The sequence below is a fragment of the Kogia breviceps genome, chromosome 15 (genome assembly GCF_026419965.1).
Source record: "Kogia breviceps isolate mKogBre1 chromosome 15, mKogBre1 haplotype 1, whole genome shotgun sequence".
Lineage (NCBI taxonomy): Eukaryota > Metazoa > Chordata > Mammalia > Artiodactyla > Physeteridae > Kogia > Kogia breviceps.
Window position 1 is genome coordinate 42,440,063 of NC_081324.1, and position 26,281 is coordinate 42,466,343.

A 26,281-nucleotide genomic window follows, 5' to 3' on the forward strand; every position below is an offset into this window, starting at 1 on the left:
CGTATTTAATTGATTAACTTCTACATGCCCACACTTGTTTTCCTTTCTCTGATGTTCTCTCATTTGACTAGTAAAGCACCTGGGAAAAGCTCTACCCACACACCTGAGTACCCTGAACCTGGCCAGAAGATGGTTACCAACAAACTGAAGAGAGACCAGAGCCCAAACACAAGCCTTGCGCAGCACCTAAAACAGGACTTAACATTTAAAAAAAATGTTGATAAAAACCATCTGAATTTCAGACAGAATTATCTGATTCTGCATAAGGCGTCTCAGGAGGTGTAGGATAAATAGTCCTTAATTGTCCTGAAAGAGCTAGGACTTATTCTTAGGAACACTTGTAGCTTTTAGAAAACCTGGCTTAACAAAATGTCATAAGTTTTACTCCTCTGAAAACAAATCAACTATAAAAAGAAGTCCCCATGTCAGCATATCAACACTTTTGCATTTGAATTATGTTGTCAAGTTCAAAACAATGAAGTGAAACTTAAAATCATTTAGGCGTGTGGCAATTAAGAGCATAAACAATGAAATGAGGACATAAGGAGAAAAACACCACCTAGAAAAAAAAATTAAATAATACCACCCCAGTAAATGCCTCTTTCTCCCCAAAGATCTTAACCTGCATAGGATGCTTAGAAAGACTCACATACAATGTAATATTATATCCATTTCTGCTCCTATTCCTGCACTGAAATATTTATAGAGTGCTCAGTATTTCTGGAGAAAATTATACCTAGGTCTCAATAAAGCTGAAATCACCTAAATTACCTTTTTGTTCAATTATTTGGAAGGATGGAGAAAGGAAGCTTGACAGAATAAAAAGTTGTATTAAGAAATGGCCATTTCACAGCTATAATTGCATACCTTAGTGAATATTGATGCCTTGAGGGTTATACTCAGTCACCACAGCTATTTTTACCAAAGCCTTCAAATAAAATCCAAATCAATTTATGTTATGTGACTCTACACATTATATTTGGACACGAAACATAAGCCAAGTAGTCTATCGGTTTATATGTTAGGAATAACATATGAAAACACGTATGAGGAGTACGTAAAAACAGAAGCACAGTACAGTGTTAAGCATATTGTTATGAATACCTTCTAAGTTGAATCAGATACGCAAAATTCTAGAAAAATTCTATGGTATGCCACGAACTCTGGAAATGTAAAGTTCCAAATTCTTTCTTTTAAAAAATAAAGTTCCAAATTCTGAATCACTGTTGTAGACTGAATTTTTGTGTCTCCCCCACCCCAAGTCCTATGTCGAAGCCCTAGTGTGGCTATATGAGGAGATGGGATCTCTAAGGAAGGTATTAAGGTTGAAAGAGGTCCTAAGGATGGAGGCTTGATCTGATAGGTGCAGTATCCTTATGAAAAGAGACACCGAAGAGCTTTCTTTCTCTCTCTGCACATAAACACCCAGGAAAGCCCATGCGAGGACACAGTGAGAAGGTGGTTGTCTGCAAGCCAGGAAGAGAGGCCACGGCAGAAACCTATCCTGCCAGACACTGATCTAGGATTTCTAGCCTCCAGAACTAGAGAGAAATGTGAGAAAATACACTTCTGGTGTTTAAGCCGCCCAGCGTATGATGATTGGTTATAGCAGCCTGAGCAGACTAACCAATCACTGTTATTATAACTTCAAGCCGGGAACCAGGAGGAGTCCTGTTGCAAATTTAGTACATTAGTTTGGGGCATTCTACCTGAAAAGTGCTCCCTCCCCATTCGGCAGTCCTTTTACGGAACAAAGGGAAAACTACCAGCAGACGTGCAACACACACACACACACACACACACACAAAACATAGTTCATGAATGTCTCGTGGGCTCTACTTCTGCTTTCCAAATTATGAAAAGATTATGGGGGAGACTTCACAGCAAAAGGCAAGTACAGTTGACCCCTGAGCAACATGGGAGTAAATTTGCATATAATTTACTGTCAGCCTTTCATATCTGTGGTTCCTCCATGTCTGCGGATTCATCCAACCACAGGCTGTGTAGTATTGTAGGATTTACTATCGAAAAATATTCGTGTATTAAGTGGACCCACAAATTTCAAAATCCCAAGTTGTTCAAGGGTCAGCTGTAGTCAACTGTGGCTCCAACATCAGATGCTTGACTACAAAGGCTTTGAAGTTGCCCGGGTCCAGGTTGACTAGGGTTGTGCTGAGAAGCTGAAATCTGACCTTGTACGGTAATATTTCACACAATTATTTTCTAACTCAGGGAATGCTTTCACAGAAATATATCACCTTATCATCCCCTGAAGAATTATCTCAATCACTATGACACTATAAAAGAAAGTAACTTTAAGTTTAAAAAAAGTTTAATTATGATACATCAGTTGCTTTTTAAACAATTAGTGATATCCATGTATAAATTATGAATACTTATTTAATCAGTTTTATACCATTTAATTTTAAACTAATTAATTATACACAAACAAAGCATATAATACTAACAAACAACATTTTAAGTGACATATTTTGGGAAGAACCAATTGTACACAAAAATGACCAGATCAGAAATTCCAAATCTCATCTAAATGTAAGGTATAATGTATGCATTCACCATTCACATCATAAACCCTACATAATCAGAATATCATGCATTTATTCAGATACCATGTGACTAGGAAAAAAGTGTCATGCTTGATTTCCTCTAATTAGATCCAAATATACAACTGACAATAGCTTTTGATTCATAGCTTATTAGGCACAATATATTCTCTGGGATATTTTGGACTATCAGTTAAAAAATGCTACTATAAATGGGGTAGTGTGTGTTTGAGAAAAAAAATAGATTTAAAAAACGGGAGACCAGGTTTAAAGAGACCAGATAAGAAGATACTGCATTAATCTAGTTGAAAAATTTTAAGTGCAAAGAATGAATGGCAAAGAGTAGGGATACAGAGAAAGAAAGATGTAGTTAGGACACAGAACTAACACTACACAAGAGGCAACTGGCCGTGGGGGGGATGGGAGAAGAGAGTTAGGAATGACCCTGATTGAGATTTCTAATCTGAGTAATGACAAGTAAAAGTTTATGTCAACTAAGAGATAAATTATTCTAAAGGCTTGCTTACACACACTCATGTATACACACCTAATATACACACATAAATACATGCAGATTCCCCTATGATTCTGGTTAATAACACCATTGTTTCATTCATCCCTCTCTAAGGATGAATCCCTCACACCATTTACACAATGAGAAAATTAGACGTTAGCAAATGGCAAGGATGACACCATGAGTTAACACTGTAATTCTAAAATGCCCCAACACAAACAAACGAAACCACCATTTCAGTATGAAAGAAGCGATGCCAACATGGAGTCTGGAGATAAGAATTGATTTTGCAGTTGAAATTATTTGTGTTTCTTTCTTATCTTTAGACAAAACATTTCAGCAGCGAGAAAGAATCATCTCCTAAAGTGCTAATTAGAAACGTAAATCTCACCAAGAGGAATGCCAAGAAATTTTATTGTTTGTCACTATACATGGTAATGGAATTTTCTGACATTTTATCCCCCTAGAAAAATCTTTGATAAACCACAGTACAAAGTGGAGATCCTAATTTCAGCATATCATGGCAGAGACTGCAAAACAGAAATCATGAAAGACCTTAAGACAAGTAGCTTAAAACAAATTTATTCTAAGAATTACTGGGGCAATAAAAAGTTCTCATTGATACCAGCATAATTACAAAACGTTGGGTTGTCAAGTGCATGCTCCACATTGCAAAATCAAAAATATGTCAATGAATAATACCAAACACGAGAGAGATTGTTTATAAGCCTCTTCAAATGTCCCTACTGTGATATGTAATTATAGGTTGCTGCTCTATAAATGGTCAATGAAATCTAACATATATTACTTTGAAAGTAAGGCATCTATAGTATTGTAAAAGTGTACCTCATAAATATTGCCCTGCCCCCAACCCAACAGAGGGTGTTTTAATTGCTCTGTGATTTTTTCTCCTTTATTTCGTGACTGCCTCACCTCCATTAGAAAGCAATTTACCTATCATCAAGTAATATGACAACTATATCACAGTTCTTGCTACACTAATGACAGGTATCCTGTGATAATAATGCCCGGCACATAAGAAATTATCCCCACTGATAAATGGCTGCCCTGCTCTTGCTAGGTAAGTGCTACAGACCTCACTCCTTGACCTTGCTGCCCCGGGTGTGTCACTAAAACAGAGCGCATATTTCTTTGAAAGCATCACTTTAAAAATTACATGAGCAGAGAAAAACATATCCTCAGGCATCAAAACTCCCTCAGTCCTCTTTGTAAAGGAATTATAACTTCTGAATAAGCAAACTAAAAACAGAAAGGCAGAATTAGGACAACCCCCAGAGTCCTTCTCTTTTTCTATGGACATATGTTTAATTACTGCAGACAAGGCTATAGTCTACAGTAGCACCCTCTCTCCCTGAGGAAGTGGGAATGTTTAGCCAAGCAGTCCAAACAGGCATATCAAATATCCATCCATAAAAGCCACAGTCTGGAATATGCACATTTCTATCCTCTCTATGCAAGCAACAGGGTTCTTTGATTGATTATAAGATTCTGATAATGTGAAAAGCATTCCAAACAGCAGTGTCTTATCAGTCGTTGATAACTCATAAACACAAAGTAACAGAAGCCTGGAAATACTCAGAATCAGTAAAGCAAGTACAATATAGATGGACCAGAATAAAATTATATTGACAAAAATCTTCTATCTTATTATACAGAAGGGAATTAAAACTTACCAAATATATTTTTATTAAAAAAATTTCTAGGAAATCATGCCATGCTCATATTATTAATTTTTTCCCAACATAAACCATATGTCCTTCTGACAATTTATTTTATCTATATACCTTTTTGTAAACCACACAGAGAGTACTTATTTCAGTCTGGCTTTTCCAAATAGAGTTTAATCATATACTACACATTTCATCAATAACTTGAAGAAGATACACAGAACATGATATAAAAAGCTGTCCTCGTTTTACCCTGTCTACATGAAAATTATGCAATTTAAAGTGTCACTGGAAAAGAGGAAAAGGTACCATCAAATGTCAAGAATTTTATCTCAGTCAAATAAATTAACAATATCACGTATCCTGAAGACATTCAAATACTCGTATCGGCTTTGCCAAAATTATCGGTTTATTTTATATTGTAAGTTACAAGTTTAAACCAGAGGCACCTACAGTGTATGAAAACAGGTAACAGCATAATAACCTTCCTCAAGTTCACAGCTAATCGGCCAGACGCTATCGGCATGCGTCTATTTAATGGAATTCCCACAAAGCTGGTAGATTCCTTTTGATTAAAACAAACAGTTAAAAATAAGATGAAAAATACAACTTGTAATGTTAAAAAGAAGCTTCTAACTCTAAATGCAAGCCCAAATCATCACTAAGGACCAGCAAGTTAACATCTTGAGGAAGATTATTTACTCAACAAATATTTACTGAGTATTGTCTGAGTGCCAGGAGTGTTGGGTACCCTGCCCTTAAGGAGCTCACAGACCAGCAGGAAGACAAACAAGGACAAATTTACAGTCCAGCGAGGTCAGTGTTATGGGAGATCTGCCTGACATACAGAATGAAGGGCCACCAACCCCCCCCCCCAACCCAGTATTTGAAACAAATGGTGTTATTTTAAAACAAATGGCATTGGAATGATGATGGATAAAGGGTCAATCTTCTCTTTTCCAGAAATGCCAGGCACAGTGGTGGACTGTTTTGGGGGAGGGCCACTAACATGACCTCTCATTCACAGAGACCACTGGAAGGTTATGGACACATCAGTAACTTTCACAGTCACTCCCCTACAGTTAGTCAGGCATATCCGAAAGCCTGCGCATCGTGAAAAACACATCATTAATAAACATCTAGAAATGAAACAGCTATGTTTGACCTTATGATGATGGAATTTCTGAATGTAACTTTACTTAAGAAAAATAGATACAGTTACACTTAATTTACTCAGCTACCATAAATACTTGGAAAATATTTAAGAATTTGGAAGGTAGCAAAAGAGTACATTAAGTAGGCAAAATAAATGTCAGAATCTGCTCCCTAAAGCAATATACACAACAGGTAGGAAAGCTGAAACTCACTCAGAATCTACATACTACTTTTATTTTTTTACTTATTTTTTTATTGGGGTATAGTTATTTTACAATGTTGTGTTAGTTTCTACTGTACAGCAAAGTGGAATTCCCTGTGCTATACGGCAGGTTCTTATTAGTTATCTATTTTATACATACTAGTGTATAGACATCAATCCCAATCTCCCAATTTATCCCACCCTCCCACTATTTTCATTTTAGAGATGAGTCTAATAAGCAAACTAGACAACAAGGGGAGAGTAGTCACAGATATACCAGCCATAAGTAACTGTCACAACTGACGGGAGGGAGAATTCAAAGAAACAGAAAGAAATGAGAACATAAAATGCATATTCTGAAGCCCTTTGCACAGAGCTGATTTTACAGAGTAGAACTTAAGATAGAACTATGGTCTCTTTCTTCGCTTGGTCCCTTTCCTATTTAACTTGTGAATTCCTTGCAGGTACTTTCAATAGTCCTATATGGGTTCATCAGTACTTGTAACAACAAACTTTTTTTTTTTTTTTCTTCACAGGACACAGTAATGGGGGAGGGGATAAAGAGGGAGGGTTATATTTAGAGGAATAGGGCATGTTTTCCTTTTCAATGTTCTTACTCTTTAAAGAAGCTGCTTTGTGTTTTGTTTGTTAACATATACTTAAAGCCCTTTAATATACCATTCTGGGAAGACTAGCATCTTGAAAAAAATACGAAAAATGTTGTTACAATGATCAGTGTAATTAAGATGCTGTTCATGGCCATGGTACAGGGGTTTTATATCTCAAGGTACATAATAGCTGATAGTGGCCTAGTCACTCCTCTGGAGAAGAATATAATGATGAACAAATTTTAAATGTCTGCTTATAGGAGAAGCTTTTTATGCCTGCATTCTCAGGTTCCTCTGGCTCAGAGCCCACATCTGACAGGAGCTGAGATCTCTAGATTTTTACCCCATTTTTTTCTTTTGGCTGCAGCACAAACATTTCCAGTGCTTTCTAAATGGCATAAATATTTTCAGGGTTTCTGACAGGCAGTAAGGGGAAAATTAATTTCCAGGTGTCCCCATTTTGTTCCCTAACTCCTCACACTGACGTCTGGCTTAGAAGCAAGGATCCCCTTGAATAGCGCTTAGGCTCTGTCAGCAACTTCCCTCCGCGGTGTTACCTCCACGTTGTGGAGGAACAATTATTGAAAACAGGGTAGTTACATTAGCTCAGGCTCTTTCTTCAGAACAGGCAGAAAAAGCCTCCAAAACAGAGATGAAAAATTGAGCCTAGGTATCCTTTACCCCACTAAATTGTGATGTTCATGGATCAAACTTGCAAGAGATGCATTTTAAACAGATAGAAGCTGATGTGATTCACATGTTACAGTAATGGGAGTTACAGGTAATACCAATTTTTTAGGAAAAGTTGGCCTCGGGAGGACATTGATTTCTCTCAGCAGGTTCTATCTCAAGATCAGATTCAAAAGGTAACTCAGCAGATTTAATTTCCACCAAGCTGAGACCACTGCCTTCTCAATGGCTTACAGGTAGACAACTTCATACAATTATAAAAATTCACTCTATGTAACAAGGATGAGTAGATACACATGCGACAGCCCTATGGTTATTTTACCCTGTAACAAACTTTTTTTCCTCCTTGAGTAATATCATTTATACGACCCTAAACTGCTAGATAAAGCCAAAACTGTAAAATTCATCACTAAATAAAAATAATCATCATAGATAAAATATAGTATATCCATAAATAAAATATTATTTGGCAACAAAAAGAAATGAAGTACTGATACATGCTACCACATGGATGGACCTTGAAAACATGATGCTAAATGAAAGAAGCCAGTCACAAAAGGCTACATAGCATATAACTCCAATTATATGAAATGTCCAGAATAGGCAAAACCACAGACGTAAGAAGTACATTACTGGTTGCCAGGGGCTGGAGGGAATAGGGGATTGCGAGTGACTGCTAAGGGGTATGGGGTTCCATCTCAGGGTGATGAAAATGTTCTAAAATTAGATAGCAGTAACGACTGCACAGCTTTGTGAATATACTGAAAACCAACGAATTGTACATTTTCAAAGGGCAAATTTTATGGTATATGACTATCTCAATAAAACTGTTATTTTTTAAAAGACTCAATAATTGATTAATAATGCTCCAAGTAGAGTAATTCTAAATACGAGGACTAAATTTTCAAACATAGTCGCTGGCACTTTGAATTTTATCAGCGTGAGCTCATCTTATGTCTTGGGATCTATCTATTGAGACTGTAAAAAAGTTTTTCTTTCACTACTCACTTTCAGAAACAAAAGTCTCCTCTTACAAGAAAGAGAAAGATGAGTAACTCCAATTAGAGGCTAATTCACAAAGTGCTGCTCTTTGTTAATGAAGTACACTCTGTATCAATCTGTCTAATTTATTAAGCAAACAGGTAGTTCCAAGGAAATCTTGGGTCATCCAAATATTTGGTAGTCACAAAAGAATTTGCAGGTAGTTACTTAACTCACAGTCATCTACAACATCAAAATCTAGATACCCCTATTACTTTGCAATCAGTAGCAATTATTAATCAATGAAAACAGAAAATGTAAATACGAATACTGACCTTGTTTCTTTTAACCCTTCTTTCTGAATGACTTCCAATATCTGCTTTGCTGTCATTGGTGAGTTGGGGTGTTTTTCTAGTGCCTAAAAAAATAAAAATAAACATAAGATTCCTAGATTACTGCATAGAAACATACAAGATGAAAATGTGTGTGAATCAGGCAATGTTTCCTTAAAATTTTAAAAAGGCTATTATGCCAAAATTAGGTTCCATCACACAGATCAGGTGTCCAAAGTGAGAACATAATTTTTTTTCTGGACATTTATGGCAATTTCTGCAGCACATAGGGGTCATTCTGCAAAAATGTCACGAAGGCATACACACCAAAAAAAGAAATGTGAAACCTAAAAACACCAAGTTAATAAATGTATATAATTTCCTTTATTAAAAATTACTAACATTTTATGGTTAAAGTCATGTTTTCAGGCTGTTAAAATGTTTCTTGAATTTCTAAGACCTTGGAAACATGAGCCTGAATACCACCAAGAGCAGAGAACAAAGTGCTGGTCAGAAATAACCTCACTGGATTCGTATTTTGATCAACTTTCTTTTGTATTAAAAAAATAAATAAAAACCCTTCATGGCCAAAATGGAAAAAAGCATACAGAAACCCAAGTATCTCATTACAGTGTGTTTTCCAGTTCAGCTCAGTTTCCTTTCTTTTGCCTTTTCCAATTCATTTCAAGTAAATCCCTTCCTCTTCCCATTCAGCCCATCTCAGCTTTATGAACTGAGTCCTATTCTCTTCCTCTCCCCTTCTGTCCTACTTATTTTTGAGTGGAAGTGAACTTTTTTAAACAAAGTATGGGGAATATATGGGACATAGTTAATTATTGCCACAGGCATCAGACCATCAACCCTGGAAAGCAAGCCCCTTTTATTTACCCAGGGACTTTACATGTAGTGAAATCCGTAAACAACGATGCCCTCACTGCTCACCAACAAGGTCTATAGGACCACCTCTGGGCACAAGAAACAAGCGTACACACATCTTCACAATGACTTTCTCCAAGGGTAGATGACAGCTACTTAAATTTTCTGTACAGGAGCTTCTGCACAAGTCATGGCCCCATGCAACTTAATAATTCTAGAGTCCTAATTTATGATTATTATGAATATTAGACCAGAATTCTCATAATTATTAAGAATTAACAGGGTCACTCTCAAAACTAAAAATTTAAAAGGCTTCCAAATATGTTCAAAAGAGCTCTGTGATCTCTTCTACGATGAATGGCTAAATTTCAGCTAGGTCACTAGCAAAGGTTCTGCTCAAGGTTCTCCAGTAAGTTACATACACAGCCTGCCCTACCTCATCATTAGGGCCGCTTTCCTGTTCTCCCCTTTCTAGTTCCCAGGAAATTTCCCCATTTTTCCTCATCTGGATCAGTCTCTTAGTTGCAGTTGGTAATTCTTTAAAGAATAGCGAAATATGAGCTACACTGGAAAGAGAGTGTAGCAACAAGTATGTCAACAGGAAAGAAGGAAAACTGTCCTCACAGAGGATGCTTTAGAGAGCTGAACTGTCAAGGGGGGAAGACACATAGGCATAGCTGTATAGGAAGAGGACTAAAGTGTAAAAATATTGGTTAAAAAAAGGCAAGAAGGAAACTGCATAATAGAGCTGAAAAGGGGAAAAGATTAGGTCACAAAGAAAGGCAGGAAAGATACAGACATGAAAATGAAATAGCCGACAGCATTTTTAAAATAAGAAGAACTGTAAGTAGAACAGTGCATATTTATGAATTACTGAAAGGAGATGCTGTGGTCACATGGACTATATACAGGGTGGGTATCACCCCAAATGATAGGCAATGCTGGGGACACTAATGGTCTCTCATAGAAGATATGGGCAGAAGGTCAACAGACACAGACATACACAAATAAGCAAGCAAGGAAGAGGGAAACTGGCGGGGAGAGACACGGGATGGCAGGAAGAGGGGGACAGAGGAGAAGGGAGAGAAAGGAGGAAAATTGAGCTGAACTGGGAATGTCCAAAAGGCAAACTGATTAAATCTAGAAAGGGCCGAAGAGGAAACTCCAGTGTACTGGGTAACGTTTAAATGGAAAGTCGGGCACACTCGAAAGTGGGGTTACTCACTGTGGAGGATTCCCTGTTTCTCTTCCTGAGTACAGGCCCCTCAGCACACCTGGGCAGCTCCTCCCAGCAATTGAGAGAATTTGGATAGCCCTGTCCCCTTCTCTATGACATCACATCCTACTCTACAAAGGAAGTAAAAGTGCCAAGAATTACATCGTGAAGTGGATGAGAGGCAGGAAGGAAATGATGAAGTCACACAAACACCAGAAGCCACCCTCAGTTCCTGCAAGACAGAGAAAGGGGACAGAGAAGGAGAGGGTCCTGGATGTGAACAAGCTTCACTGAACTAGCTGTGGGAACATTTAGAGAACAAAAGATAGAGAGATTACTTTCACGGAACAAAACATGGATAGCATCAAAATAATATGACACATGGCAGAGACATGAATCAGACTCGCAGGCAGCCATACTCCAACAGGACAGTGGGAAGAGGCCACAGTCAGAGTGAAACTACAGCCCCAAATGTTAAACTGAGGAACTGCCCATGCCCCAACGATTGATGTCTTGGCTATGAGGTGTTAATGGTTTCATATGTCCTGCAAAATCATACTCCCTGGATTATCCCTGGATAATCCCTGGATTATCTTTCTTGACACTTTTAAATACAACTAGTATTTGAATATGTCTTCTAGGTTATATAACACTTAGCTTGAATTTAACATGTTCTTCCAATTGTTTTCCCCCTTGTACCTACCTCTTTAGAAACAGGGGTCAAGGATGCAATAGAGCAGGGAAGGGAGAAGGATTATCCACAATTTTTAAGGTCATGTATCATAATAAGATTTTTCTAGAAAGAGGGCCGGTAAATATTTCGGATAATCAAAACAGGTTCAAACTGACTTGAGCAATAATAATACAATTGTAACAAAATAGGAAATCCAATTTCGAAGTCTGCCATGGATAATAATTATTTATTAATAAAATCATCTTTTCTGGTTGTAAAAACTGGAAAAATACAAACTCATACCTATATTATAGAAAACAAAATGCACTCATAAGTTTACAACCAAGAATATTAACCCCTGCTAATATCTGTGTTTTCCTTCTAGTATTTTTCTATTCATACATACTTTTAAAATATAATTATAATTACATAAAGTACATGTATGCATAGTTAGCTTACTTTACTTCATGTGATTTAAATTCTTCAAAATGGGCATCACAATTAACACTTAACTGAAGATAGGCATTTACGTTGTTTTAAAGCTTAATTAATAAAAATAAATTTCCAAAGAATATATTGAATGTAAAGTTCTTAGAATATTATTGGGTCAAAAGGATGTGAGCTCTTTCTTGTCTCTTGATACACTGTCAACTGTTTCCAGAAATATTTTAACAATTTATACTCTCACCAAGCAGAAATGAATCTGCCTCTCTCTCTACAAATTTGCCAGTATTAAATCTTATCTTTTTAGCAATATTTGCAAACCTAGTAGGCCAAAGAAGTTGCAATTCATTGTTACTCTAATTATATTTTTGTAAATACTAAGGAGAACAAAAACTTTATTTCAAATGAATATCATATGGGATATGACATGGGATATTTGTCTTTCTCATTAATGTGTAAAAAGCTATTTATGTAGTAAGACATATTCATTGTGCATGTTAATAACAGATTTTTATTCCTTTTGTTAGTTATTTTTTGGATATTTAGGGAGATACATAAAGTTTTCTATTTTCACATGAACTACTCCATCAGACTTTTCTATTGTGACTTCACCTGCTCTCATATTTAGAAGTTCCTTTTATCCAAAGAGCGTGTAAATATCTACAAATGTTTCTTGTGGGTATTTTATGTTTTCATTTTTTAATTCATCTGGAATGTATCTTTTTGTACCCAGGTGAAGAACTAACTTAAGCTCTCACCTCCTATTAATGTTAAGTCAAGATTCCCTAACGTAATTTGTTTCATAATCCGGTCATGGTTAGTGAGGCATCCTCTGGTATACGTTAATATTAGAGCAATGAAAACTCCTTTGGATGTGAAACCAATATATAAGTGTGGGAACCCAGTATATAAAATGCATAAAGGCAAGGCTGTTGCTGAGGTAGAGATGAGAGGGCTCAGAGCCCCCAGAACTTACTCCCTCTAATGGCTGAAGGCACTTCTGAGAATTTTCAGGGCCTCTGAAATAAACTGCAAACCACTATCCTTGGGGCTCATCCAGGGGTCCTGCTATGCTCCCCTGATTTTCAATCAATTCCTGTGCCAGCACCACCCTGCTTAAATTGCTGTAATATTACAATACACTTCACTATCTGGATAGGACACAGCTCTCATTACTCCTTCTTAAATCTTTCATTGTTCACTTCTTTATATTTCCAGATGAAATTTAGATAGGAATTAAATGAGACATCTAATTAAATTTTTGGGAAATGTACACACATTGTTCCATGTGTTAGTTTTATTTTATAAACTGTAATAAGCTTTTTATTAAGTGTTTTATATTTTGGGGTGCAACTATGAATACACTTTTTAAAAATAAATTATCCTCACATCGCTAATACATCAAAAGCCATTGAACTGTGATAATTATTATCTATATGAACAGCTAATTGAATTCATAATAGTTCTAATAGTATAGAAGTACAGAATCATATTTTCCACAAATACCGTGAATTGTTTCTCCTTTCTAATAGCTCTGTTTTCTTTCTCCTACATTATTTACTTTGGCTAAAAAAGTGATCTTTTCTAGTCCCTTTCAAAATTCTCTTTTGCTGAAAATGGAAATGCTTTATAATTTATTTCCTCAAAAACAGGCTCTTAAAACTGCTGTTTCCCTAAAGAAAATCTGTAGTTAGAATTATTAGAGCTCGCACTGCCAAGAAAAGGCTGTAATCAGAAACCACTGGCCAGATATCACTGTCTCTTCTACACAAATCAGAGTCTGTCACAGTGTTCAATCTTTACATAAAACGCCCTTTCTTTCTTTGTGAAACAAACTGTTCTGCCGTGTTAGAGCTATATTTATGATTCCACTTGACTGTGTCTCCCTGAGTTGTGTCTTATATCTCTCATGCTTCCTTCTCATGAACTAAAGTCCTCGCAATTCTCAACTATCTTCTTTCTTCCGCATTTTTACTCCCAACAGGTTGCAAATTCAGCACTGCTCTCCCCAAAGTGGAATTTCCACGGCTAAGGACACAAAGCACACACACAATCAGTGGCCTCCCTAGCAATGGATTCGCTTGTACTTTTCAGAGGATATGAACAGATGTGCAGAACTGGCAAACACACCACTGGATGTCATCTTCTTTACTAATGTGACTAACTATATCAGAGCCTATCTCAAAGACATTTAGATTCATACAACTTTGAGGCAAGATAGACTCTTGTCCCAGAAACCGCTTCTCCCAGACTTCTACATGCCCCAGTAGGAGGAGAAAAAGAAACCTGCAGACAAGGATAGCAATATAGTTAAGAGAAGGAAAGAGATATTTACTAAATCACTGAGGACACAGGCCATGGTAAGAATGTATTTTTCTGTTTTAGGTTCATCCTTTCAGCATTTTTCTGGTCCAGGAATACTATGTATCAAACATTTTAAAGCTTACTCAAGCTGACTCAGGAAAGTCATTTCCAGTATCCCTAAGATAAACACATTAGACCAGTGTTCATCTAATGGTTGAAGTCTTGGTCCTTCAGGCCCTGAAGAAAATTTTCTGAGCTTACTTACTTGACTGCAAAATAAAAAGATTTCTACAGCTTAAAATCACATCAATGATACATGTTTAGATCCTTCTCTAACATTAAAGTGTCTTCCCTTAATCCATATTGGCAGTTCATTAAAATGTTTAGCTATTTAAGGTCTCATGTATTAGGTAAACAATTTGGAGGTTATAACAATAAACCATTATATACCTCTCTACAATTACAAAGTGTTTACACACAACATATATTATTTCATTTGCTTACATACAACATATATATATATACATATGTATGTATATATATATATATTTTTTTTTTTTTTAATTTGACCCTGACAACAACTCAGTGAGATGCATATAAGAGGCAGGATTAACTTCCTCTGAGATGCACTAAGTTGAAGTAATTGGTCCAAGGTCATAAAGCTACCAAGTGGAAGGACAGGACTTATACACATTATGATACTGATGATGACAGTGTTTAAATACAATAAAAGCAGTTAATACATATTAGACAACTCTTCTGTGCTAAGTCTCCAGAGGTTTTACTTGTATTACAATAGACTTCTGGATTCATATATTTAACATTCCCTATTTCCACGGTTCTTGAGATACCTCAAAGGTCCATGTCATTTTGATGAGACATGAATTTGAATGGCTGGTAGTATTCAGATGAGAAAATGAACCACATAGAAAGTGACAGCACCTTGCCCACCACCTAATATCTGCACCTCAATTAGGTTGCTGTCTGCTCCTAACATATGTGGTTACTAGTTAAGGGTTTAAGGGTGATGTTTACAATTTTTCTATCCTACTTGCATGCATTTTATGGGGGAATTACATGCTATAGTAATATATGTGAACGTGTGACTTAAAAGATGCAGAATTTTTGTTATAATAGCCTTGAGAATCAGGCCTATTTCACCCAGAAAAAGAGGTGTCCAAGAAGATAGAGTGCCTCTGAGACCTGGCACCTAGGAAGTGATGGGTCTAGCCAACACTGAAGTCTGCTCCTTTTACTAAGTTAAATTACTTATTGTCTTGGGCATAAGGCTTTTACAGAAACTGTGGGCCTACAGTCAAGATATTATATGCAATATCAACCTCACAATCCCCATTTCAGCAATCTCACACTTAAGAACAATCAGATATTTCCTTGATCGCTCAGATAACGGTTTAAACTGTACTTTCCCGTGGTAGCACCTGTCGTTAATTAACATTATCTGTTTAAGGATATTCTTCCAGTTACACTGCAAGCCTCAAGAGATCGAAGTCCTTGGTCCTCATTCATGTCTGTAGCATCAGATTATAGCACCACTAAGCAGGCTTCGATGAAGACCAAGTTAGTTTGGAGTCGCCATATATTAGGAATTTTTATAGATTAATACAGAAGGTTATAGCGCTTTGGAGTCAGATGAAGCAGGAACACCTACTCTCTAGCTGTCTGATCTTAGATATTTAACATTCCTGAACTCAGTTTCTTCATTTCCTCATTTATAAAAACGTTGTGAGGACTAAATGAGATGGTAAGTGTAAAAGCACTGATTATTTCCGAATGCCGAATGACTGCCTACAGCAACATGTGTTAGTAAACACTGGCTAACACTATTGGCTGGGGGGGTGGGGAAGCCCCCTTTGAGCACGGCCTAGAAACAGGAATCTTTTCAACACAAAGAAGAGAGCTATAAAAAAAAATATGATGGGCATTACCTGGAGTGTCTCTGAGATTTCCTGCGTAAACTGCACTAAGGTTTCTACAAATCAGGTTAGACACAGATTGCCACCCCTTGTCACCTGATCAGGGCCAAATTTATTCGCTCTGGATTCAGACGTAAACCTGCACCACGTGGTGCCTGGTTTCATCACCCCACAGTCCTCCTCCCTGTGTTTAACAAGAGGGATTACACACCACGGCACTCTTTTGGACACTGCTCTGTTACCTAGGAAGACAAGCACCCCTGTAGGGACAAATTATCCTGTTATGCGTGTGTTACAAACCAAGTAAAAATAGAGAATATCAGCAGCAACAGCTTACTTCCAACAGTAGATACGTACAAACATTCCTGCAACTATGACATATAGTATCATAGAATATTCATCAGAAGGAAATTCTGTCTTACAGTTAAATTACTTTGATTGCCCAGCTTCATAAAACCCGAGCAGAGCTGAGAGTAGAGAGATGGCCTTCTGAGGCCTGGAACAGTTCAGAGAGTGATCACTACCTGAATTTGAAGATAAAATTCTGTGCAGTTGACAGTTGACTTCTAATTTACTATGGGATTTTGGCAGATTTTGTTCTGCCTCAGTAAGTTTCTAAGCTTTACAAACAGTTTAGATTCCTTTTATACATAGAAAGAAAATGAAAGTGAAAGACACCTAGAATTTCTACAATGTTCTAAAAAAGGTGAAAGAACAACATTAATAATTATTTAAATGATGATACATACAAAACCTGTTTTAAAAAGTCAGACATCCCTTTAATGAAGAGGATATACTTATAACACAAAAATATGCAAACAGTCTATTCAGAACCTACTAATTATTTTAAAAGTTTCTTCTGTGTATCAAGTAAAAATTCTGCTTTCTTATTACTTCTACTATGTAGTCCTAGTTTTTTGCCTTTGAATGTGACATATATTTAATATTCAATTACAAGCACTTCGCTATCATAAAAGTTTAAAGTAAGGTAATTGTGTTACACGAATTTCTAAAATGGGATCCAATAATTTATTCACAGGATATACTGCCGCCTATTTGAAAACACTATTAGGGGCCCAGCCTCCCTTTATCCCCACGTTAATGGATCCTTGGTTTCTTCCATCGGTACTCATATAAAATAGCTTGCAGACTACCTCCCAAATCACCCTTCTCTGAATATTCTTGAGTTTGCCAACGTCACCTGTAAATCACATCTTTAAGAATTATACTCATTGAAATAAATTAGCTAAATACCATTGATAAGTATTCTAAATGTAGTCTGACTGAAACAATCTGTATGGTAAAACTATTACTTCTCTTTTTTTAACTCGTATAATTACGTTAATGCAACCTAACACAACACTTGCTCTTTTTCAGCAGTCTTCACACTGTCAATCAACTAAAACTTCCAGATCGTTCAACATTTGCTTCTGAAACCACACGCATAATTCTGTGGTGTATTTTCCAAACTTGCCAGACATAAATGTATCTCTAATGCACTAGTGTTTGTTTCAATCCATTTTTGTAGGCTCTGAAATCCTATTATTCCCTAATACCTGATTACTTAAGGTAACAGGTAAATTTTGTGTTACCCACAAATTTGAGAAATATTTATCCCAGTTAAATTTCATCTTTTTAGGTGCAGGCTGTTCATCCAAGCTTATAAACTTCTTTTGGAATCATTATTCCCTTGTCCAACTGTTCAGTTTCCCTTTTTATTTTCTGATATCCACACATTTGACAAGCATGATTTGATGGATTCCTTCAAGTTGTTCATGACAGGTGAATAATGCAATGAAAAACAAAGCAACAAACCATGTGGCTGCCACTGGGATCTCCTTTCAGAATGATACTCATTAGCCAATCGGTATAATTTGTCTATAGAAGTTCAATCTGCTAAAAATTCATTTAATTATACTATCGCCCAGTTCATATTTGCCCATCACTTTTAAAAGTATCCCACAAGAGACCACATCAAATGACTGGCTGAAATTTAGCTTCAACAGGAGCATCCTCCTGCTGTATGTCTAACAATCCTATCAAAAATAAATAAATTTAATTGGACATGAATTAGAGAATCCATAATGCCTTCCAGGGATCACTACTTCCATTTCCGTTTAATAATGCACTCTACAATTTTACTGGGAGTTGAGATAAAGATCTACAGTCTGTAATTTCAAAAAATTTCTTTTCCTTATTTTTATAATAATAACAAGAGAAAATACACAACAGTTACTCTGCATCAAACTCTATTCTAACATAGAAGCTTACTTAATCCTCCTAACAACCACCTTATCATACTTAGGTGACATCATTATCACCCTCATTTTACAGATGACAGATGAGGTAACTAAGACACAGAGGTGTGAATTTGACTCTCCCAAAGTCACACAGCTACAAAGTGGTTCAATTCTTGGACAATTGATCCCCTGTTCTCTGTGATTTTCCCCATGATTATCAGCAGCACTCCTGATCACATCTGCAGATTTTTTCAGTGTCTTGTTTGTCATCAAGCTCATATTTCGTCATTTCTTATCCCATCTAATACACAGTGGATATAACTTTTATATTACTTTCCTTATCACACCTTATTTTAAAAATATGCATTAGTTTAAAGAAGAAAAATACAGTGAAATATTTCAAAAATGAGAAATCATGCCCGATGATCAAGTTGCTGTGACTGTGACCTAGAACATGTTACCAATTCCAAGGCAGCTAAAATGCAGAGGCAAACAGTTAACTCCTGTTAGCTTAGAGACATTGGTTTATCAGAGTAGAGAAGGTTTTCCTATTCCTAACCTAAGAGAATCATCTCATATGGAAATTCATACAGAGGCACTGGGTGGTAATAGACAGGATCTTCAAAGGCAAACATAGAACATATATAAATTCTATTGTTGAACCTCTCATAAAATCTAAACATACCATAAAAATATAATAATTGAGACTAATTAGGTGAAATAATACAGTTAGATAGTATTCCCAAGGTCCAGTATGATTAAATTAAGAGTATATACCCTAATGACGACTTGGAGTTTATTTATATTTTACTACTATAGGTAGATATGACAACTCTGAAAAGCAGACTTGCAGATGGTAGAATGAGATATTACGAAAATTAAGAAGTTTAATGTGTATATTTGTCCACCTGTGGGAGACTAAACACCTGTCCATATGGAAGTCTCTGGTCAAAGCCAGCATTCTCCTCAGGATAACATTCTGAAGAAGCAATCAGTTGAGACCCCAAATTTCCTTATCTTAGAAATCCTTACAAGGTGCTCAATAATACCTTAATAATAGCAAGTAGTACTTACGTAACGCCAGAAAGCATTTTGTAATAAAAATAGGCGAGGCACTTTTCTAAGAACTTGGCTTATGTTAACATATTTAGTTCTCAAAATCACCTATCAAGGTAGGTATTATTTTTCTGTAGATGAGAAAATTAAGATGCAGATATTTTAATTCACTTATTCCAGGCTAGTCCGAAGAAACAAGCAGAGCGGAGATTCAAACTCACACCCTTGAACTCCAAGTGTTTCACCACCACCATATGCTACCACAATATGCTACCTTGCAGCAAACAGTCCAAACTTACTTGGAGGGTAATTTAGCAGTACAATTAAAATGTAAAAGGTAGGTGGTCCCATTTGTTGAACCTAGTCTGTCTTTAGGTATTTTTCTTACAGAAATCCTCAGCTCTTCCTGAATGTTCAATAAAGCATCATTCAAAACACTTTTTTGAAAGACATAATATAAGAGAGAGATGGTTAAATAAATGAAGGCACATACATGCCACAAACTAATACACAGCCATTAGAAAGAAAATATGTACTGACTGATACAGGAGGATATCCACAAGAAAGTGATGACTAAAAATAAGCAAGCTGAAGAACAATATGTACAGGAACTTCCCTGCTGGTCCAGTGGTTAAGAATCCACCTTCCAACACAGGGGACGCAGGTTCGATCCCTGGTCAGGGAATTAAGATCCCACATGCCGTGGGGCAACTAAGCTTGCGCACTGCAACTACTGGACCCATGTGCTCTAGAGCCTTTGTACCACAACTAGAGCTCACATGTTGCAACTACTGAGCCCGTGTGCTCTGGAGCCCATGCGCTGCAACGATAGATCCCGCATGCTGCAACTAAGACCCGACTCAGCCAAAGAAATAAATAATTTTTTTAAAAAAAGAACAATATGTATAGAGGAGGTATATATTCACGTACATGTGGTATACATACAAATACACCCACAAACCACCCCCACACACACATTCACACCAGATAAAAATATTCAAACACTTAACAATTGTTACCCTGGAGAGTGGCAGAAAAGCAAAAGCAGAAGGAGGAAATTTTATACTTTTAAAATATCTGTGTATTTAGAAACACAAATTACTTTTATAATCTTTAAACTGCGTATGAAGATAATCTCTACATTATACAACTTATATAACAGATGCATCTACCATATAATATTTAATAACTAACTTAAAATCAGTTCCAAAACAAAATACAAATGAATATTCAAACACCAAAGAAAGAGTTATATGACCTATACTCTAAAGCACAATGGAGAAAATAAAATGCAGGTATATTGAATTTTTTCCAAAGCAAAGATTACTCATCATTCAATCTGAGTCAGGGGAATTCTTCAGTGTTATTCTCACAGACTAGCCTGAAATGACACAGCATCCAGATGTAGCTGCCAGAAGGAATTAGTTACAAAATATATCTTGAGATAATTGTAGAAAATGACTTTGTTATATGGGATTATTTGACTCTGACCACTTAAATGTTGAAGAATGACAAAAACAATGATGGTGCTTTGTTACAGTGAATAGTAACTCTTCTCTTGACTGTAGTTAGACAATAGCATCACCTCCTTGATAATTCATTGATTTAACAAATAATTACCAAACACACACACACATACACACACCCCAAAATGAAATACAATAAAACATGCCATCACCATCTCTGGAGACACTTAACCTCTGGTTTACTATAGTTGAGGAGGGAAGGGTGAGAGACATCTAATTTACTTACAAATGACTTAAAAAGAAGGAGACTAAGCCATGTCTTCTTCCATATCCATTCAAAATGCTGGTTTAATCTACACAGAAATGACCCTTTCCTACCATATTCCAGTGATGGACGGTATTATAAGTCAGATTCTATAGAAGTAGTGACGATCATCACGGTATTTTTTCTTTTTGGTCATTGCTATATTTCTGATTACCTGGCATATGGTAGGCACTTAATAAAACTTGCCTAATGAATGAAAACAAGATAAATAAATGGCAAGGAAAAAGTGATGTACTGAATTTCTTGTTTTATGGACGTATTATTCTCTTCTTCTGAAAAATACCTTTTTATACTTTTATTTGAATGGGAGCCATTCTATTCCTGTAGATACTGAAGAGTTGCCTAGTAATGATGGGGTGGTGTGATGGCAAGGGGAGGGGACACAGGGAGGGTTAATCATTGATCTTCCCCAGGATACATTAGCCTAAAACTCAAGAAAACAAATATCTGGTAATAACGCCATGTGATGAAACCATGAGACTTGCTGGAAGCCACGTTCCTAGTCATGTGGAAGAAGCCAGACTCAGAAAATAAGGCATCTCTACAAAGAGAAGCAAAGATCAGAGAGCCCTGAAACACTCATTCTTTCTTTCCAGGTGTTACTGAGGAACTTCATTCACCTATACTGGTTATGTTTATACAAGTCTTCTAATAAACTCTCCTTCTCATTAAATTGGTAAGAATTGCATTTTAGTCACTGTTTGTGACCAAATGTTCATGACCAAGGTGTCTGTTATACTAATTATTAAGCCCTCAGTCAGTTCCTTTCACAGGACATTAAAAAAAGGTACAAAATAGATTGTTTCCGAACCTGATGTTAATTTTTGATTCCTTTAGAAGATGAATAGAAGAGTAGCTATTACTAAAAATTCTTAACCAAATAAAAATCATAAATGCAGAGTTAGTCTTTTGTCAAGCATGCACTTTGAACATCCAGAGACAACAGTTAAAAAATTAAACAATTGTATAAAATTAGGAACTTACCAGGCAAAGCTCTGAATAATTCTAGCAGTAAGAAGTCTTTACCTAGAACTCAACTCTGATGAATAATAGTTAAAAGAGCTTCTGAATCCCAGGCTTCAGAAGGAGGGCCAACATTTTAAAAATATGAAGCAGGTATCCTAATATTTTAACGATATGATCTATAGGCTTTCTATAGACCAAAAGGTTTATGTGACATGTGTTTTCCTGTTCCTAATTGGAATCATACATAAAAATCTACCATAACTATTCATATTAAAAGCCAAGTCAAAGATCTGCCACCAGATTTACTGTACTCAGGTAATTAAGATATAATTAAAGTATCTGCATCACAATTTATACTAAATACATTCTTGGGGCAATTACTTTGATATTCTACTTGATGTATTACCCACCTTAATATTAGCCAAATTTTCCAGGTTTGCATCCAACCCTCCTTTCTGGTCCTGTTTCTTAAACTAGGTGCTAGAGAAATGAAGGCCATATTTATCAGGGCACAAAGCAACAGAACTGGTTTCAATCAGCCCATATTTGTTGATATGAAGTATGGGCTGAGTCTCTTTAAGGAGGCAATGGAACATTAAAACTTACCTTTGCCAACAAACGGTTCTTTATGAAATCAGATAGTCCCTATTGCTTTTTAGCCGTCCTCAGTCCTGATTTTACCAGTTGAGATTTGCATACAACCAGGCTGGGAGCTCATTATACCATAATGCCACTTTTATGTCAGAAAGAAGAAAAATGATTAGCTCCGATGTGATCAAAATATCTATCCCTTTGAAAGAAATACAAATAAGAGTTACCTATTAACCAACTCTAAATTAGCGCTTACAGAAACTCTTACTCAGATTTTTCCAAGAGGTTGCCATTCAGCATTATTGAATTACGCCTAAAGATAAATTAGGCCAGATGTTTTTCTCCTAGATTCACTCAACTACAGGCAGTAGGCACTAAGCCACAAGGAATCAAATCCTCCCTGTAGAAACTATCTGTAGAAAAAGCTTTGCGAGTTCTGTTAACCACCTAGACGTTCAGGTTTTAAGAGCTATTTACACCTGCCGTCAGGTATAGAGAACCTATAGGAGAACAAATACTGGAATATTCTGTAGGTTACCTGGTACAAAGGGAAGATAAAAACAAAATGTATCATCTCCATATTACTGGGAAGTAAAATGAGAAGATGAAAGTCTGCTTCGTGACCCTAGCAATTCAGTGGTGGCTTTGCCTATAATAATTATAATGAAGTAGCTACACCCCCATACAAAGGCCAAGAAACTTCGAAGATAAGGAATTCATTGAGAAAATCAATGTCTCCTACAGATAAATTATGCCGTATTGAAAATTACAGTTTAACACGTAAGGGACTGTGCGTCAACAACTCCACTGCCATTTGAGGAAAAGACTGGTAGAAAATTCTAGGAAATCTGGTTTTGAGTTTTTGCTTCTGAGCACGGAACAGATAGGGCTGCATACTGGTGAGTTCAAGGGCTGGACCAACATTGTCCGCCTGGTTTAGGATGCATATGGTCAACACATTCCTTGCGGTATGAAAGTCTGCAGGCTTTCAAGACAAGTTTTCTTCATTTTTTCCCCCTTTTCCTACATGAAAAGGTAGGGCTCAATGGAAAGTCTGTCAGCTGTCAGGAGTTTCTGTGTGCTGTATCTAGAGAAGAGTGGAAACTGGTGGGAAATAGCCCGAGGGTGACCAAGCCCTCAATGGAAGGGAAATGGAGACAGAACTCTCTGAGACAGACTGGGAAATATAATCCCTTAGTGGGGGTGTTCCTTTCTACAAGCACTCCTCTAGGCCAAAAAAAGAGAGAGAGAGAGAGAGAGAGAAAGAGAGAAAGAGAGAGAGAGAGAAAGAAAGAAAGAAAGAAAGACAGAAAGGAGGTGTTATTACAGTATCTGCTTTCCTCTTCTCAGTGGTGTGGAAATCTGGCCATACCTTTTCAATGTGAAACAGACTTTGTCTGGACTTGGGAACCTGAACTTGTTGAAAATGTCCAGGTGCCCTTTTTCTATCTCTTCAACTATTTTAGAATTCAATTCCCTGTTAACAATAATTGTTCCACTCTTTCTGGTTAGAAAACTATCCTCCTCAGTAGACAGATGGAAGGAAAAGCACTTATTTTATCAGGAAAAAAATAAACAGAATTATCTTAAGAGAGAATATAAAAGAATTTTCTGTGAATGAAAATCCTCTATTGTTTTCTGGTTTAAAAATATCAAAGATTTTTACTGAAGAGGATGATTTTACAAAGCAATTTAATGCAATGAAGAAGAAAACAGGGACTTAACCTTGTTTGCTTTCCTTACCTCTTAAGCATGTAATGAAGCATTTAGTGTCTCATAAACAAAGGGAAAAGGTGGCCTGGAACAAAAACATCTGTTTTGCTATCAGGACTGTATCTGTCAGGACAGGCAGGGATAGGAAACAGTAAAAACCAACCCCCAAATCTTAGTGGATTAAAACAGATGTTGATTCCTCCTTCACATCTACATGTCCAATCAAGACACAGGGTGACGGAAACTTCATCTTGTCAGCAGCTTCTGGGATCAACACAGCCGGGTAAAGAAAAAGGTGAATCAAACCCTGACTCGAGGGAATAAGACCACACACCTGGTAACACCTGACTTCAAGGGGCAAAGAAGTTCCACCCTGCGCCAACCTACTGCCTATAACGAAATAGCCAGTCAACCATTCATTAAAGACAGAGGAAGAGATTAAAAATAATAATAATTTAGTAGAAAACAATCTTTTTCTCTCTGTAGGGTCTCTCCAACACAACTGAAAATAGCTGACCCTTGAGCAACATGGGTTGGAACTGCGCAGGACCACTTACAGATCTTTTTCAGTAAGTACGACACAATCCACAGCTGGTTGAATCCATCGATATGGAACCAGAGATGCAGAGGAACTGCAGGTAGGGAGCACCAACTATAAGTTATACAGATTTCTGAATCTGCGGTTGGTCTGTGCCCCTAACCTCTGTGGTGTTTAGGATCAAGTGTGTATGCAGAAACACACAGGAAAAAAAATGATGACAAAACACTAAGCTTTATTAAAGTCCTACTGATTGCTTCTTCATCATGCAATTTTCTGGACGACACCTTTAATGTGCTTCAAGTTGCCTCTTTCATTTGTTAAAAGCTGCCTATGACTATCACCTAGTACCAGGAGAATAAGAGACAACAATTCTTGAAAAGATGGACTGGGAAGACTGGACTAATTTAAAAAGGGCCTCATTCTCCACTAAAGCTTTTTATTTTTATTTTTAAATTTTATTTATTTATTTATGGCTGTGTTGGGTCTTCGTTTCTGTGCGAGGGCTTTCTCTAGTTGTGGCAGCGGAGGGCCACTCTTCATCGCAGTGCCGGGCCCTCTCACTATTGCGGCCTCTCCTGTTGCGGAGCACAGGCTCCAGACGCACAGGCTCTGTAATTGTGGCTCACGGGCCCAGTCGCTCCGCGGCATGTGGGATCTTCCCAGACCAGGGCTCGAACCCGTGTGTCCTGCATTGGCAGGCAGATTCTCAACCACTGCGCCACCAGGGGAGTCCTCCACTAAAGCTTTTAACAAATGAAAATAACTTTCATGAATCCTGCATTTCCTACCATGAAGCCGAGCTTATTTAATGGTGAGTTCCGGGAAAAGGGGGGGAAAAAGTCATTAGAAGATTAAAAGGTAATACAATATTTATATTTGCTCATTGATTTTTGTTGTTCCTACTGATAGTCCCTCTATTCCCATTTAGTTATTAGAACTTGGTTTGTGAAGATAGCATTAGCTAAAAGTGGTAAAACAGACATATAAAAACTGGAGAAAGGATGAGAACAGGAGATAGATAATATTTTTGTTTGTATTTAACAGTCTTTATTGATTTTTCTCATTTCCTCATTAAAGATCCTGGTGGGTTAAATACGTTTTTCTCTTTATACACAGTAGCATCTCTGCCTAGAGCAGACCATGAATAAACATCAACACTTAGCGCCATCCACCTACATCCAAAATGAAAAGGTATGGGGATT

At 36.9% G+C, this 26,281-nt stretch overlaps 1 protein-coding gene across 1 annotated transcript in view; it reads right to left on the reverse strand.

The window, feature by feature from the left end:
* Window positions 1–26,281, reverse strand: part of ASXL3 (ASXL transcriptional regulator 3) — a 163,491-nt gene that overhangs the window by 123,142 nt on the left and 14,068 nt on the right. Inside the window, exon 2 of the mRNA XM_067014949.1 lies at window positions 8,738–8,820. Coding sequence (XP_066871050.1) covers window positions 8,738–8,820 — 83 coding nt within the window. The remainder of the gene's footprint in view (window positions 1–8,737; window positions 8,821–26,281) is intronic.